Source organism: Miscanthus floridulus, chromosome 8 (assembly GCF_019320115.1).
Source record: "Miscanthus floridulus cultivar M001 chromosome 8, ASM1932011v1, whole genome shotgun sequence".
In the NCBI taxonomy this organism is placed as follows: Eukaryota; Viridiplantae; Streptophyta; class Magnoliopsida; order Poales; family Poaceae; genus Miscanthus; species Miscanthus floridulus.
This window is the reverse complement of record NC_089587.1, coordinates 16,187,074-16,202,474: the sequence shown is the minus strand read 5'-3', so window position 1 is coordinate 16,202,474 and position 15,401 is coordinate 16,187,074. Positions and strand designations below refer to the sequence as shown.

The 15,401-nt window shown below is 48.8% G+C and overlaps 1 protein-coding gene across 1 annotated transcript; it reads right to left on the bottom strand.

The window, feature by feature from the left end:
* Positions 1-1,400: 1,400 nt before the first annotated feature.
* LOC136475829 (4-coumarate--CoA ligase 3) lies at positions 1,401-6,064 on the bottom strand. Its single transcript, XM_066473466.1, has 5 exons — positions 5,233-6,064; positions 4,057-4,609; positions 2,171-2,384; positions 1,958-2,060; positions 1,401-1,782 (listed from the first exon to the last, which is right to left on the bottom strand). The coding sequence occupies exons 1-5, from the start codon at positions 5,908-5,910 to the stop codon at positions 1,666-1,668; spliced, it is 1,665 nt and encodes a 554-aa protein (XP_066329563.1). The 5' UTR covers positions 5,911-6,064; the 3' UTR covers positions 1,401-1,665.
* Between the last annotated feature and the right edge of the window lie 9,337 nt (positions 6,065-15,401).

Sequence of the window (15,401 nt, the reverse complement as noted above, 5' to 3'; positions counted from 1 at the left end):
CAGTATATGCTGGTACCGACGTCTGACATACCTGAAGAAGACAACGCAACCTCCCACATGCATCTGACATTCTATAGTGACATCAACAGTGTTGTGGCGCCTACCATTATCTTGTGCCCGTCGGCATGGGCAACAAAGTTCAGTAGCATACGTACCCTCACCCTCTCACTTGTAAAGCCACCCCCTTTATCTATAAAAGGGGATGTGCTCCTTCCAACATAACTCAGTCCCTTTAGATTCATTAGATCGACCAAGTTCACTAGTCCACAACCACAGAACCGCCAGGTTCGGACCTCAAGCACACGCTTGAACACTTAGCTTGTAGCGAAGCTCCTGTCGCTCTCGGCTCTTCCGACCGGACCTCTCATACACCCCATCTTTCTCATTCTCGTTTGTAACCCCACTGCAAACTTCGAGCAACTGGGCTCAGGAATAAAGTCACCGACCGACTCAAACTGGACGTAGGGCACGTTGCCTGAACCAGTATAAACCCTGTGTCATTGAGTGCTAGGCCACCTCCGACTACAACGTACGGTAAAACTACAAATATTTACGTGTTGGTCACTTTCTGCACCGACAAATATAGATATGATAGAATGATTCATGAAAATGTATAAATTTCTCTAATAAATACCTAAATGAATTATTTCTTTGGATATTAATATAGTTTTAAATGAAATCTTGTTATATTTGTAGTTAGGAACTTTTCATGATTGATGAATATGGAAATGCTATATTTACATCTCATGTAAGCATGTATGTATATCTGCATGATAGCATAGTATGTATGTATTATTTATCTTAGTATTATATGCACCATTAGTAATAAAACTAGGTAATTTACAAGCATACATGGACTCAATTTATGGTTATTTTTCTAATTATTATGCATGATGTGATTTGAATGAAAATTTGAGGGTTATAATAACCATGGGATGAGTATTTGAGACAAATTGTTAGGAATTTAGTTTTTATAAACAATGACAGGGTAATTTGAATGAAAATTTTGAGGGTATAAAATTCATGAGGTTACCTTAGAGTATTATATTCTTCTTCCGTTCTAAATTATAAGTTGCTTTGACTTTTTTGGTACACCAAATTTGCTATGTATACATAGTAAATTCGGTGTAAAAAAAAGTCAAAGCGACTTATAATTTATAATGGTGGGAGTAGTGCATCTTGTTGTCCCTTCAATTAGTAATATGTAATAAGAAGAAGAAGATGGCTACAATGGCTTATCTGATTATCCAGTTGTTTTACTTGCAGACCGGCACTAGATTAGCATCTAACAACTTACATGGTATTGCTGTCTTAAGCTTCTTTTTTTTTGACTGTCGTCTTAAGCTGTTCTATAGGTGCGTGATTGAGCTACAATAACTTGTGACAAACAAACATCCAGGTAACTGAAACATGGTACTCCATAACTGTATTGCCGTAATCAGCCTTGTTCTTTGGGTAAAAAACAATATAGATTATACATCTATATATATCGTTTATGAACATTACACAAACAGGGCCAACAAACAAACAAACTAAAACCTCTTTTGGCAACATATTTGCACAGGATTAATACGTGCCCCTTCTGTTGCCGTTCCATGAATAATGTTACCGCTATTACATTGCTTTTTCGCAGCAGTGTGACCGTCTGAAAAGCTGTATACGGCCTCAGTGAACGCCGGCGGCGAGCCTGGCTCTCAAGTCCTTCCTTAGGATCTTGCCGGACGGGTTCTTGGGGATGGATTCGGTGAAGAAAACCTTGTGGACCTTCTTGTAGAAAACCACCTGCAGCATTACATTTATTTGAGATTTCAGTCTCAAGACCCAGCTCTTTATTTGCAGAAACTTCTGCAACGGTGTTCTGGTCTTACTACTAAATAATTGTTCCTGAACAAATGCGGATAATTTCTTGTATTGGTTTGGTTCAACGGAAGCATAAGAAACATGGTGTTGCTTTTACCTCCTTGGCGACAAATTGCTTGATCTCATCCTCGGTGACTTCAGAGCCTTCGGTCCGCACGATGAAGGCGACAGGGATTTCACCAGCAAGATCATCCTTCATTCTGAGGGAAGAGACGGAGAAGATTTTCAGAATTCAATTAATCCAAAGAAACTGGCAGTGCAGGCTGCGCGTTGTGGTTCCATATGAAGAAGGTATCGATGAGCGACTTACGACACGACGGCGGCGTCCTTGATCTCCGGGTGCGTGATGAGGAGCGCCTCGAGCTCCGCCGGCGGCACCTGGAACCCCTTGTACTTGATGATCTCCTTGAGCCTGTCGACGATGAAGATCTCGTCGTCGTCATCGACGTAGCCGATGTCGCCGGTGTGCAGCCAGCCGTCCTTGTCGATGGTGTTCTTCGTGGACTCAGGGTCGTTCAGGTAACCTGAATGATCGATTGGTGGTAGCATCAAGTTAGTTTGACAGAGCCAGAACCTATCTTGCAGCTCTGACCGGTATGGTAAAACAAAATTCAGCAATGGCAGAAATTGTCAGGCAATTTGATTTTTAATTTTTAAACAAAGAGAGAAAGCAAAGGCTATATCGTCAGATAGAGATCGGTAGGACGAGAGAACGACGGACATGACTCTGCAGCGGACGCGACGTGATGCCGCCCTCGCACTCCCACGCCAGGTAGGACCGACGACTAATCATGCGCTCATATTAGGTAGACCAATAACCTAACCAACTGCCGTTCGGAAGTCCAGCAGAAAAGCAAGCTCTCTCTCTGCATCTGTCCTCGGCTAGTGTTTCGTGTTCGCCGACGCGGTGATGCTGTCGGATCATGCGATTCTGTGGCGGTGCAAGCAGTCAAGCTCAGGTCAGGCGATGGCAATCAGGCAAATGTGACTTGATGAATTGGAAGCATGGTATGGAGGTGGATCAAGTGGAGGCCAGCGCAGCAGCATTGGGCATTTGGTTGGTGTTGGTTCCTGGTCGAGGTCGACTGTTCCACCACCGGCGATGGACGTGAACGTTCATGACCCGCCATGACCATGAGCGTCCAACTTTCTTCACCAAAGTTTGACTTCTCTAAAAATTCTTGTATCTAAAAAAACATGCCAACAAGACTTGCTATGCTAGCTGCAGTGCACCCTCAATTGGTGTGGTGGCCACATGGTCCTTTTTTCGCAAATAAAAAAAAAGGAGACTTGCGACTTGGACGCCGCGGCCGTGCCATGGCGACGATGGGCTGTTTCGGGCAGCTGGAGGAGCGGCAACTACCACGCCCGCGGCTGCTATGCAGAAAACGCGAAAACGTGCGGTGGACGGGGAGCCAAACGTAATGGAAAACTTGGACCAGATCACCACTAACAAATCCCTTTTTAAAAAGTCTCCAGCTACCAAATTGGCGCGAACGAACGGAACACCACCGAGCACGCCACCCCTTTTCTAGCGCGCCTTTGTCGACGAGTGGAATTCTTTCTACCCCCTGTGGCTTTGCAGACGGTGTCAATGGCACGATGCTCCCTCATATGACGATGACGAAAACGACGAAAAAGACGTCGAAATGCCTCCTACACTTCCAGAGAATGGTTGGTGAGGTTCGTTCAAAGCAGAGGATCTTCAACTGCTGATTCACGTGGAACGACTAGTCAGCCGGTTTTTCTTGCATCCTTTATTGCTAGACTAAATGACTAATCATTCAAATGCCCCCACCCCCAGTTTAAATGCCGATTTGCGAATGGGTTTTGGGCGACTGTTGCTGCGTGGCCTAACCGCAGGGACTAAACGGATCAGTTGCAACCTAAGTACTCCGACCAAACAATGGAATTTTTTGTCCACATCACCAAAGCTGTACCCAAACAATGGACTCGTGCTCCACTAGTGCAGCAGCACCACATGGGCCCACGTGACAGTACCATCGGCGTGGCCTCAAGCGCCAGGTCGACGTCAGGGGCGTGGCGTGCGGGGTTGGCGCTTAACGACATGCGAAAGTGAAGCTTGTTGGAAGGATGGATGATAGTCACAGTACGAGTACGAGAGCTACAACAAGCCTACGACTACAACTACAAGGAGGTCAGACAACGACGGCTGGGGTAGTGGGGCGCACGCACCTTTCATGATCTGCTCCCCGCGGATGCAGATCTCGCCGGGCTGGTTCCGGCCGAGGGCGTCGCCGGTGTCGGGGTCGACGATCTTCAGCTCCGCGTTCCGCACCACGGTGCCGCACGACCCGGACTTGACCTGGAACGGCTCCTTGGCGAACGCCAGGCACATCGCCAGCACGGGCCCCGCCTCCGTCATCCCGTACCCCTGCCCGAGCACGGCGTTGGGGATCTTGGCCATGAAGGCGTCCTGGAGCTCCTTGCCCATGGGCGCGGCGCCGGACATGACCATGCGGATGGAGGCGAGGTCGGCGGTGGTCACGCGGGGGCTCTTGGCGATCTCCACCACGATGGGCGGCACGAAGGGCGCGATGGTGATCACGTACTTGCGCACCAGGTCCACCAGCGCGCCGAGATCGAACTTGCGCATGATCACGATGGTGGAGCCCGCGCGCAGGCCCGCCAGCAGCACCGAGTTGAGCGAGTAGATGTGGAACAGCGGCAGCAGGCACAGCAGCACGTCGTCCTTGCTGAAGTACAGGTTCGGGTTCTCGCCGTCAACCTTCATCATGAGTGGTCAGTTTCAGTTAGCACCCAGCAGCTGTCAGTTGCATTTCAGCATTTGCATATATATGAAGTATGAATAAAGTTCAAAACTACTAGTAGTATGTAGTATGTTTTGGCGCCAATGCAAATAACAGAGATCGTCTCGGCACGAATCTCGACGCAGTTGTCCGTCCGGTTGACTAGGCTCTGTCCAGCTGGCTGAAAAAACGGCTCACGCTGATACTGATTTGTTGTGAGAGAAAAATTCTGTTATTTCGCTAAAACGATACGGTTCTTAGATTCGAGCGAGCAGGCACTACTTGTTCGGTGGTGCCGGTGGAGACAGTGGCGGGGGACATGAGGTGGGCCTGCCGCATTCGAACAAATTGAGGAAGCTGCGGCCTGAGCGCGGCCAGCGCCGGGCGTAGAACGACGCCGGATGAATCCACGCCATTATTTTATTTATGATGAGCCGGCCTATTCGCATGACACCTAACGAATGTTCCTCGGCACAGGTTGGCCCAGCTGTCCTGTCCCCACATGGACGGGGATGTCACCGTGGCCGCGGCGACGGCGACAGACACAGAGACGACAGCGAGAGAAAGAGTAAGACGTGGAATACGGCATGGCATGGTGTACCTGCTGCGCGACGCTGGTGATGAGGCTGCGGTGGGTGAGCATGACGCCCTTGGGGAGTCCGGTGGTGCCGGAGGAGTAAGGCAGCGCGACGACGTCGTCGGGGTGGACGTCGGCGTCGGCCTCGAGCTCCTCGGCCGCGATCACCTCGGCAAACTCCACGCAGCCGTCGAAGCGGCCGTCGACGGTGACGACGGGGATGCCCCGGCCCGCGGCGAACTCGCGCACCTTCTCCACGGCGCAGGCCTCAGTGACGATGACCTTGGCGCCCGCCGCCTCCGCCTGGCGGTGGATCTCGTGCGGGGTGTAGAACGGGTTGGCCGTGGTGGTGGCGGCGCCCAGCCGCGCGGCGCCCAGGAAGGTGAAGGCGAACTCGGGGCAGTTGCGGAGCAGGTTCATCACCACGTCGCCCTTGCCCACGCCCATGGCGCGCAGGCCCGACGCGGCGCGACGGGACAGTGACTCCACCTCCGCGTACGTGTACGACGCGCCGGTCTGCCCGTCGATGAGGCAGGCGCGGTCCGCCACCTCGCTCATCTTCCCGAAGCAGTAGGTCTGCAGCGACTGGCTGTTGTTGATCTCGATGTCAGGAAGCTTGGACTGGAACACCACGGCCTGCTCCTCCGCTGCAGGCTCCGCCACCGGCACCGGCACCGCGACCGCCGTGTCCACGGAACCCATCTCTCCGGCCGTTGAGCTTTGCTCTCTTTCTCTCGGAAGGACGAGTTGCTTGTCGATCGGGCAGGTAACGTTGCGCTGGGCGGTTGGTTGGATGGTACTAGAGGAAGGAAGGAGACGATGGCTGGTGCGGTGTGCGACCTCGCCGGGGCTCTGATCTCCTGGAGGGCAGAGGACCGGCAGGTGCCGGGTTATATACGAGCAGGGGAGGACAGGGAGTTGGGGAGTTGGTGAGTGGGGCCTTAGGGGATGACGCGTGGGACCCGGGTGGAAGTGGGAGAGTGGTGGGGTGGGGTAGGAGAGAGAGCTACGGCCTACGGGGTTGGTGAGGGAGTGAGAGAGAGGCTGGGCTCGGGGCTGTGGTTCGTTGACTGGGACGGGGGCGCCACGTCAACGTCGTTTACCAACCCCATTAGCAGCGGCTGTGTGGTGGCCATTTTACGGAATCCTTCTCCTCCCATCGAGCCGACCTGAGCAGAGCTGCCAGCGTTTCCGTGGCTGCGGACCTGCGGTTGGTGATGGCCTAATGGCCACTGTTCATCCTGACCTTCTCAAGTGTTTGAATGTGTCCAGGACAAGGGTTGGACTTGGAGACTAGAGCATCCTGCATTTCCAGAGCCTGACATGGGAACCTTTGTCTTCCCGTCGAGTTTGCCTAACAGAGCCATACCAGTTCATTTGCGTATTGTCAGTTGCCCGTTTTGTAGCTCGATTCAGCTGGCTGTCACAGCTGCTATGTTCAGGTGATGTAGTACGGCCCTCTCGGCGGGACTGATGTGGTTCACCTCCCATAATCCCCACTCATGCAAGTGCAATTTAGCATTCGAAATTCAATTCCTCATCTGCAATTTTTTTTATAGCAGTTCCATAGGGAGCAAGTGATGCAAAGCTGTAAAAACAGGCCACATGATGCTGTTATCACATAATGTTATTCAGCACGGACAGTGAACAACCAAACATTATCAGACGATCTACAGCGTGTCCTCGCTGTGGCGCAATGGTGAAAGCTGAACGTATGCACTTGGGGGGACGAAGTTCAGCTGCTACTGTTGATGACGCCTTCGATATCCTACACGGGCGTAGACATGCTCATATATACCAATTTACAGCCAATTACGATTCAGATACTTTAGCACTACTCTATATTAAGTACTTTATCCATCCTATAAATTATAGGCAACATATCTTCAGCTATAAATTATATTTAGGAAAAAATAGAAGTACTTATCATTTGAAACGGGCGGAGCTCTTATCACATAATCATCTTTGGTTGTGGAAATTCGGTTTATGTCATGAGTCATGACCGGTTCAGACTGGCCCAGCAGGTTCACCTACCATGGACCGTCACGGGCGCAACCGGAGAGCGGCGAAGCATTTCGTCCCGGTCAGCTCGGTTGGTGGGAGCCCGACTCGGGGTGACGCCACGCTGACGCGAACGCGATGGCATCCCAGGAGGTCGCATCGCGGATCGCCCCCCCGGCCAGCCCCCTGCGGTGGCCGCGCCGCCGGCAGCGCCGAGCGGCATGGTGGGTCGGTGAGTGACACTCTCTGCAGGTGGAAAAGCTAGAGCGGGTGGGGGTTCGGGTGTTGGTGGAAAGCTGGCCGGAACCGTCCAAGTCCAACAAAGCTGTGCGTGCGTGGGCGTACGTCGCTGCGCGTCCAAAGTCCAAGCCCAGGCGACGCACGGCACGGGCACGGTGGGTTGTTGGGTGGGCCCGCGGTCCCGGCTGCACCAGCCCCCTCAACTACTGCTCCGTAAATATCTTTGGTACAAGTTCACGTATCGATCGACGGCCACGGCGGCGCGTGCAGCTGCGCGGTACGTCTTGGTGCGGCCAGATGGTGCGTGCAACACTCACTCCCCAGCCTGCCACGGTTCGTTCGTTCACATGGAGCGCTCTGCCTCTCTCGGCACGTGTTGCTACTAATTATTACTGCTCCTAGTAGCTAGTCTGGAGCACCACGATGCGACGACGAATTTGAAGCACAGCACAGGCAGCAGGTGTATATGATGATGATCAGGAGTTTGCATGTGTTCGATCGACCGATCCAAATAGAATGATCGTTCGATGCTGCTTGTGTACTTGTAAACCATACTCTGAGCCGCCTGAAAACCTTACCAAGGCCAGGCGATCGAGTTAGCGTTTCCTGGCTGTCGACGCCACCGGAAACGGCGCAGCTGCTCGCCTGGAAGTGGAAGGGACGATGCCTAATCCCTCTGATGCTTCAGTCGCCTCACCTAACACGTTGGAGCAGCAGCGGATTAATTATGGGCTAAACACTTGACAATTTCAAACGGTTTTTTATATAGTAAATCGGCTTGCTCTAGTGTGTAGTATGTACGCACCCTGACCGGGCCGTCCGTACTCGTGCGCTTCCACTCACCGAGTTTTAAACTGTTGGACCGACCCGACAGACAAAAACTTTGGACCGATACGGCACTACAATCAAAACATGCTCCTTTTTTAATAAAAAAAAAACATTTGCCAGTTTGTACGAGCATGACCGACCGTGGCGTGTTATGCATGCATCACATGCTTGATTCCTATTCCTGAGCCGAGCCTTCCCTCATCCTCTTCTTGTAATAAAAATAGAGTCTGTCTAGTCAATTACGGAGTGCTTTTAAGCTTTGGACACCTGATTTTTTTATATTTTTTAACTATCTTATTACTATATTTAAAATATTTTTCTTCAATGTAATTTATTGGATAGAGTCATGTAATTTAGGGAGATTGCAGATCTCAAAGAAATATATGCCTAATTTTTTAGAAAAAATTAACAAATTATTTCTATTGATTACAGATATCAGAGAAATATATGTCAAATTGTTCATAAATTTCAGAAGAAAAAAATCAAATTGCGGTGGGTCCCACCCTCCCCAACCTTATCCCTTCCCTTCCCTTCCGTGAGCAGTACATGCCCGACGCCGGCGAAACCGCTGCGACTGCCGGGCCTGGGGCCGATGGCGGCGGAGGGAGCGGGCCTGGGGGCGGCGGCGGCAGAGGGAGCAGGCCTAGGGCGGCGGCGGCGGCCAGCTCGGAACTTCTGAGGCGCACGACAGTAAGCAGTGTTGGTTGGGAGAGAGAAAAATCGGGTGCTGGGTTTGTTCGAAACAACCGATTGTAAGGTAGCAATTGTCTAAAAATAATGCTCTGAACTTTGACTGCGGCAGATACAAAACTGAGTTCATTTTGCAATACATTATACGCTTCAACGGCTGCATTTTAAGTGCTATATTTGTAATTTCTCCATCCCTAAATAAATAAGTGTCGTTCTCCGTTTCCTAGGAGTCAAGCTCTTTCAACTTTGATCAAATATATATTAGAAAATACCATTATTTATAGTACACAAGTAGTATCGTTAGATAGATTGTTGAATCTATTTTTATAACAAACTTATTTAGAGATATAAATATTGTTAATATTTTTTATAAATCTTGACACGAATAGCATAGCGACACTTGTTCAGAGACGAGGATGTATGTCAATATCTCGTGCCGATGAGTGATGACACCGTTAGAAACAAGAAGACCGTAGTCCATATACTCCTCGATACTAAAATAATACTCCCTCCATTCCAAACAACAATCCCAGTCCAAACCTTCAAAATATAGATGCTTGGAATTTATACCAAGTCAGTCCTGCCTGGATTCAAACCAAACAGGCCGTTCACAAACCGTGCAACTCCACTGAAACAAACACACCGTTCACAAATAAACCCTGCAACTCCACTGAAACCATCGGCGCCAAAATGCGGACATGCCCACATCCATGCGTCCTCGGACCTCAGTAGTCAGTTGTTTTTTCGAAAGGACGGCAAAAGCTTTGCCGCGATTTTTATCAGACAATGAAAGAAAAAAAAGACATGCTCATCCAGTTTTTTGAGCGGAAACTGGATCCAAACACCATACAACTCAGGAGAGTGCACCACTCGTCCTAGCAACTTTGGTACAACAACTGGACAACTATCACAACTCACACCACTACTTCATCCAACTTGGTCAGAACGACCCAACTAAACAACTCAAATATCAACTAACAATGACCGAAGAAGACAACGTCCTGCCGAGCGACACCAAACAGCAAGGATCAATGGCGAAACTGGAATGCCTAGCCATGCCTCCAAGGAGGAAACAACACTAAACGCGCCGACATGTAGCCCGCCAAGGAAGGTTTTCACCTGCAACATCCAGTACGGTAGGAGAAGAGGTAGGAAAGGACGCCTTCAAGAAGGGAACGATGTCCGTAGACGTCGTCGTCCACGCTTTCGCCCCCACCTCAAACCACCTCCACACCGTCGCCGCCAGAGGCCCAACCCCAGGGTGCGGCGCCTAGACGCCGCCCCTAGGGACGCCGACTAGGAGAAGCGTAGGGGGAACCCGCAGGAGAGTCCGCCCCCCACCGCAACCGGCAATGCCGGCCAGCAGCAGGCAGAACCGGCCAGCTCCACCATGAAAACCAGCCCGAGGAAGGGGAAAGGCAGATGGCAGGGAGAAGAGGGTCGGGATCAGAAGAAGCCCCAGTCGCCCAACCCACCAACGTCCCCACCCCCTACCGAGCCGGCCCCGCAACAATCACGCCGCACAACACCTCCAGCAACCTCCGCGCTGAACTGCCGCCGTCACGCCCGCTCCCCAGTCCTCTGTGGATCTCGGTGAAACCACATCACTGGCACTGGGCGCGGAAGACGCAGGATGCCACAATGGGAGTGCCAAGCACCAAACGCCTGCAGCCCCAGCCAACGGCGCCGTTCCCAGCACCCAGGCTGGAGCCACCGCCACGGACGCATGGGCTGCCCGCCGTATCCGGCAAAGAAACCACCGGTTCCAGCCAGCAGGCCACCGGATCGAGAGGGGATCCATGCTGCACAACCACCGGCCCCAGGGACACCGGATCCGGCCCCCAGCACCCCGAATCCGCTGACCTGAGCCACCGTAGCAGGCGCCTCAGCTGGCCAGCGTCAAAGGGGATCTGGCCACCATCACCGCAGCACGTCGGAGCCTAGGCCAGGCACCGTCCAGATCCAGTCGCCGTGCATGCCGGAGCAGCCTCCTCTCGTTCCCCTGTGAGATCCAGCCGAGACCGGCCAGCAGCTTGGCCAAAGCGGCCATGCCCGACCGGAGCCAGAGCAAGGGAGGGAGGAGGCAGTTGGAGAGGGCGTGGGCATGCTCGGCCGCCGAGCACTCCGACCACCCGCGCAGATCCCGCCACCGGACCCCGGAGCAGGCCCGGTCACGCTGCTCGACGCAGCCCACCGGGATGGGAAAGGAGGGAGGAAGGAGAGTGATGGGTGAGGAGGAGAGCGAGATTGCCGCGCCGCCGCCCTCCTCGCTGCTCGCCGGGCCTCTGGCCGGCAGCTCCGGTGGCGGCGTAGGCGCCGCTAGGGTTGCGGGGATGCCGGTGCGAGGGCTAGGAGAGCCGCCCGAGCCGCCCGTCGGGACGACGCGGGGGCCTTTCTGAAAGGAGAGTCAGTAGTCAGTTGTCGTGTGCAAATTATATTGTTGAAGATTGAAGAAGAAGATATCACAAGGCGCTGCCAATAAACCTGTATCATCCAGTAGTAGTTATTTGTGTAACATACAGTAGTAAATTCAGGGGTGCTGATAACTTACAATTTTGCCAAACACTAGCATATATCCACCTGTGATTTCTTGAGCAAACATCACGGAGGCCTGACAGCTACGGTTACCATAAATCTAGCGTGGTATGCTGCGGTTGCGTCGTGTTGTGTCCGCACAGCGTAGGCCGTAGGGAGCATTTTGTTTCTCCTGGCCAACCAACCTTGACAATGAGAATAGCACCTCTCTCTTACGGGCGTGACATGTGCAAAATAAAAACAACAGCTGAGCAACTTGTATCGAACAAAAGTGACTGAAAATGTGTCTGTGATAGTCGATTGATCGCGATTGCATTCATCCCTTACCAGCAACATTATTATTTGTTAATGAAACGGTACAGAATATGTAATTGTCGTAGGAACATAGCACTCCCAATCATCCCATGAGGAATACAAGAGCATCTCCAAAAGTGTTCTTAAACTCTTTATCTGAATCCTCATTTAGATAACTATATAAATTTCTCTATATCTTGTGTACGCTTTGAATAGCCAATCATGCTCCCCGTCTTTAATTAGCGAGAAACCAAAAATAGATGATGGCAACATTTGAAGACCTAATTAAAGAAGCTATTCGTACCAATATAGAAGAATATAAAAGATCTCTTGGAGTTGTTCTTGCTTCCATATTATTATGAGGTATCTAATTACATGTTTTCTCGGAAACAATAACAATGGAGTTTTTGTAATAATTTATAAATGTCTTGTGCAAAAAAAATTGCCCAAATAAAAAATTGAAGAAATATACTTCACTCGTCAATTTTTTTTATAAACCCCACTTGTCAGATTAGGACAATGTTTCATTCATGAAATTATTTTTTAGAAAACGTTTTAAAAAAATCAAGAATAATATCGACGATAAGGCTCATCAAGTTGCTAACGAGTCGAGGCCGAAAAGGCCCAGCCCAACCACTTTTCTGGTGGCGGTTCATCCCTAATTTCCGGGAGTCCGGTCCCCTAAACCCCGTTGGGCTTTCCCAAACCCTAATCCTGACCGCCGGCCAGCGCCAGCGACTCCCTCTGCTCGAACCGCGCCGACGAAGCGACGACAACCGCTCCAGACCCTGTCAAAATTCTGTGCAACCTTTCAGCGATGCCTAGTTTACAAACTTGACAAAAATCAAGCTTGATAATTCAATTAAAAAATACATCACCATAATTGAATACCAGAAATAGTCTACTTAGCATCATCGTCATCGTGGTCGCTATTTTGTGACGAATCTGAATCTTGATCAAACGCGTTTCATCAACGTCTTCATCCTCCTCTTCGTCAGACGGGAAAGCAGCATCCTGCATCTCCTCTGATGTCGGCTCACACACGTTACTAGCAGCCTTGTCGACCTGATGGAATTCAAGATCATTTAGTTTATATCTTTCAATGACTGAAACATTAGAATTTATGGGTTATCTTTCAATGATTCAGTGTTGGATATGGATGAAAACCTGAGCCATTATTAACTGAAGCCGAACAGAAAGCTTCAGCAAATCTAACACTGTTTATTTTTTTTTTTCAAAACTAACACTTTTGGCCGCGCCTATTTCCATGGCGTGGCAAAACGCCTGTGCCACGTCATGCATGGTGGCGTGGCAAGAGGGATGATGCGGCGATGACCGGAGCGCTGATCGGTGATGTGGCAGGGGCTGCCATGCCGTGGATCTGAGCGGGGCATTGTAATGTGCATGATCATTTCATCCCTTACTAGTATGCGCTGACTGACTTCACATTGCTATTGGAGTAATGAATTGGAATCTATATGACTATCCTCTACTCCAACATGGCAAAGGTATTATTGTAATGTGCATGATCATTTTATCCCTTACTAGTATGCGGTTAGTGCATATAGTACATGCTTCATAGGATCATGCATAACAAATGAAATGTTTAAATTCATAACCTACCACTATTGCTTGAATTATTACTTGATCTAGTGGTTAGTATATGAATTTGTTCATGAGCTAGCGATCCCAAGTACTTGATCTAATTTGGATTGCTAACAAGTGACAAGTACAATATTGGCAAGATAACCCTTGCAAGAGGTGTGAAGAAGCTTGTCATTGGTTCAAACCGGACTTGAAAGCTTAGGCAAATCAATTTAGTTCAAGTTAACCATAAAAGCTCATGATAGTGATAAGAGTACAAGCACAAGACAATAATACAAATGTATATCAAGTCGTATCTAGACTCAAGCATTTCATCAAGAATCTACAAATGATGTCTAGATCAACTCACAAGTGATATCCTATAGGCGGTACTCATGAAGATAGCAAATGTTCAAGAAATGATTTTTATTGATAAATCCAACAAGTGGTTCCATACTAGAAAATTCTTTCAAGTGATATCATATCTACACATGGTATCAATCATGCAAGACGATGGTTCCATAAGTGATCCTCAACTTTAAGTAATCATCAAATGAAGAATGCATCTATCACCTACAAGAGCTCAAGTGTATCAAATGAATGACCCATGCTATCACATAGGGGGAGGTGTCCCACAAATTGATCTCAAGATAAAAAATCTTATGTGTGGTATCTCAAGAAGCCCTACACAAGATACAAGTGGTACAAGTTACAAGTGGTATTTACAAATAGTGTCATTCCAACAATCAAGTGATGTCCATAAAAAATGCAAGATTCAAGCCTCAACCATCTACCCAAAATGCATACCTTTGCATCAATGAGAAGCACATCTTTGATGGAAATTGATGATAAAGGGAGAGAGATTGTATAAAGATACGAAAGCTTTGAGATTGAGATTATATAAGGGGGAGAGATAAGATATAAAAGCTCAAAGAAGTAGAGGTTGGACATGGACATGGATAAAGAGGGAGCAACATTGAAGAAAAGAGATGGATCAAAATTCTTTGACAAGAGAAGCACATAAGTAGGGGGAGCAAGCTCATGAACATTGATTGATTGCATTTGATATGTGCATATTCATGTGCTTGCTTGCATTGCATAAGCTTTCAAATTTAATATGCATGCTTATGTGGTGTATGCTAGTTGTAGAACTTAAATGATGATTTGATAACTAGCATACATAGGATGATAGCTAGACACTTGGTATGCTTTTCAAGTGATGCTAGTACCTTGCTTTTAATGTAGATCTCACAAGGTATCTAGTGCTTTTATTTTCAAGTGATATCTAGCTAACCATGGTGCTAAGGATGAACTTAAAGGTGCAACTCCGATTGGTACATGCTTCAAAGGTTTATTCTATACACCTTAGCATCATTTAGTAGTAATTACTCTCTCACAATTTTAATCTATGCATATGTGCGAGCTTCAAATCAAACACTCTAGCATATATGTAGGGGGAGCAAATACTACCATCTCGGGTTTGTGGTACTTGTCCAAAAATCATTTTCATATGGTAAAATTGCTTGGGAAAGCAACATGAATCCAAAAGAGCTTAATTTCTATATCTTTGTAGAGTTATCATCAATTACCAAAAAGGGAGAGATTGAAAGGTCCTTGTGTGGTTTTGGTAATTGAGTGACAACCTAGGTGGACTAATTGTGTTTATGTGAGATACACAGGTGATTAGTCCATAGGTACATATGTGTGAGCAACATATGCCATGAAGGTGAAAATAGCTTGGAGATGTTGCAAAGCTCACACATGTGATGATGAAGGAGCTCATTGCATATGAGACATGACATTGAGTCATGCGATCAAGGTGGAGAAGATCAAGACAAGACTTGGCTTGATAGACTGGTTGTAAGCGTGAATGGCAAGTCAGAGGCTTTAGAGCGATGGACCGTGTGGTGGTGAAGCTTGAGCAAGACTTAGCGCCGATGGACGAAGGCAACAGTGAAAAGCAAGTGAAGTCAAGATCGGTGAACCAATATGATCACGTGATGATATGAAGTGGATCATAT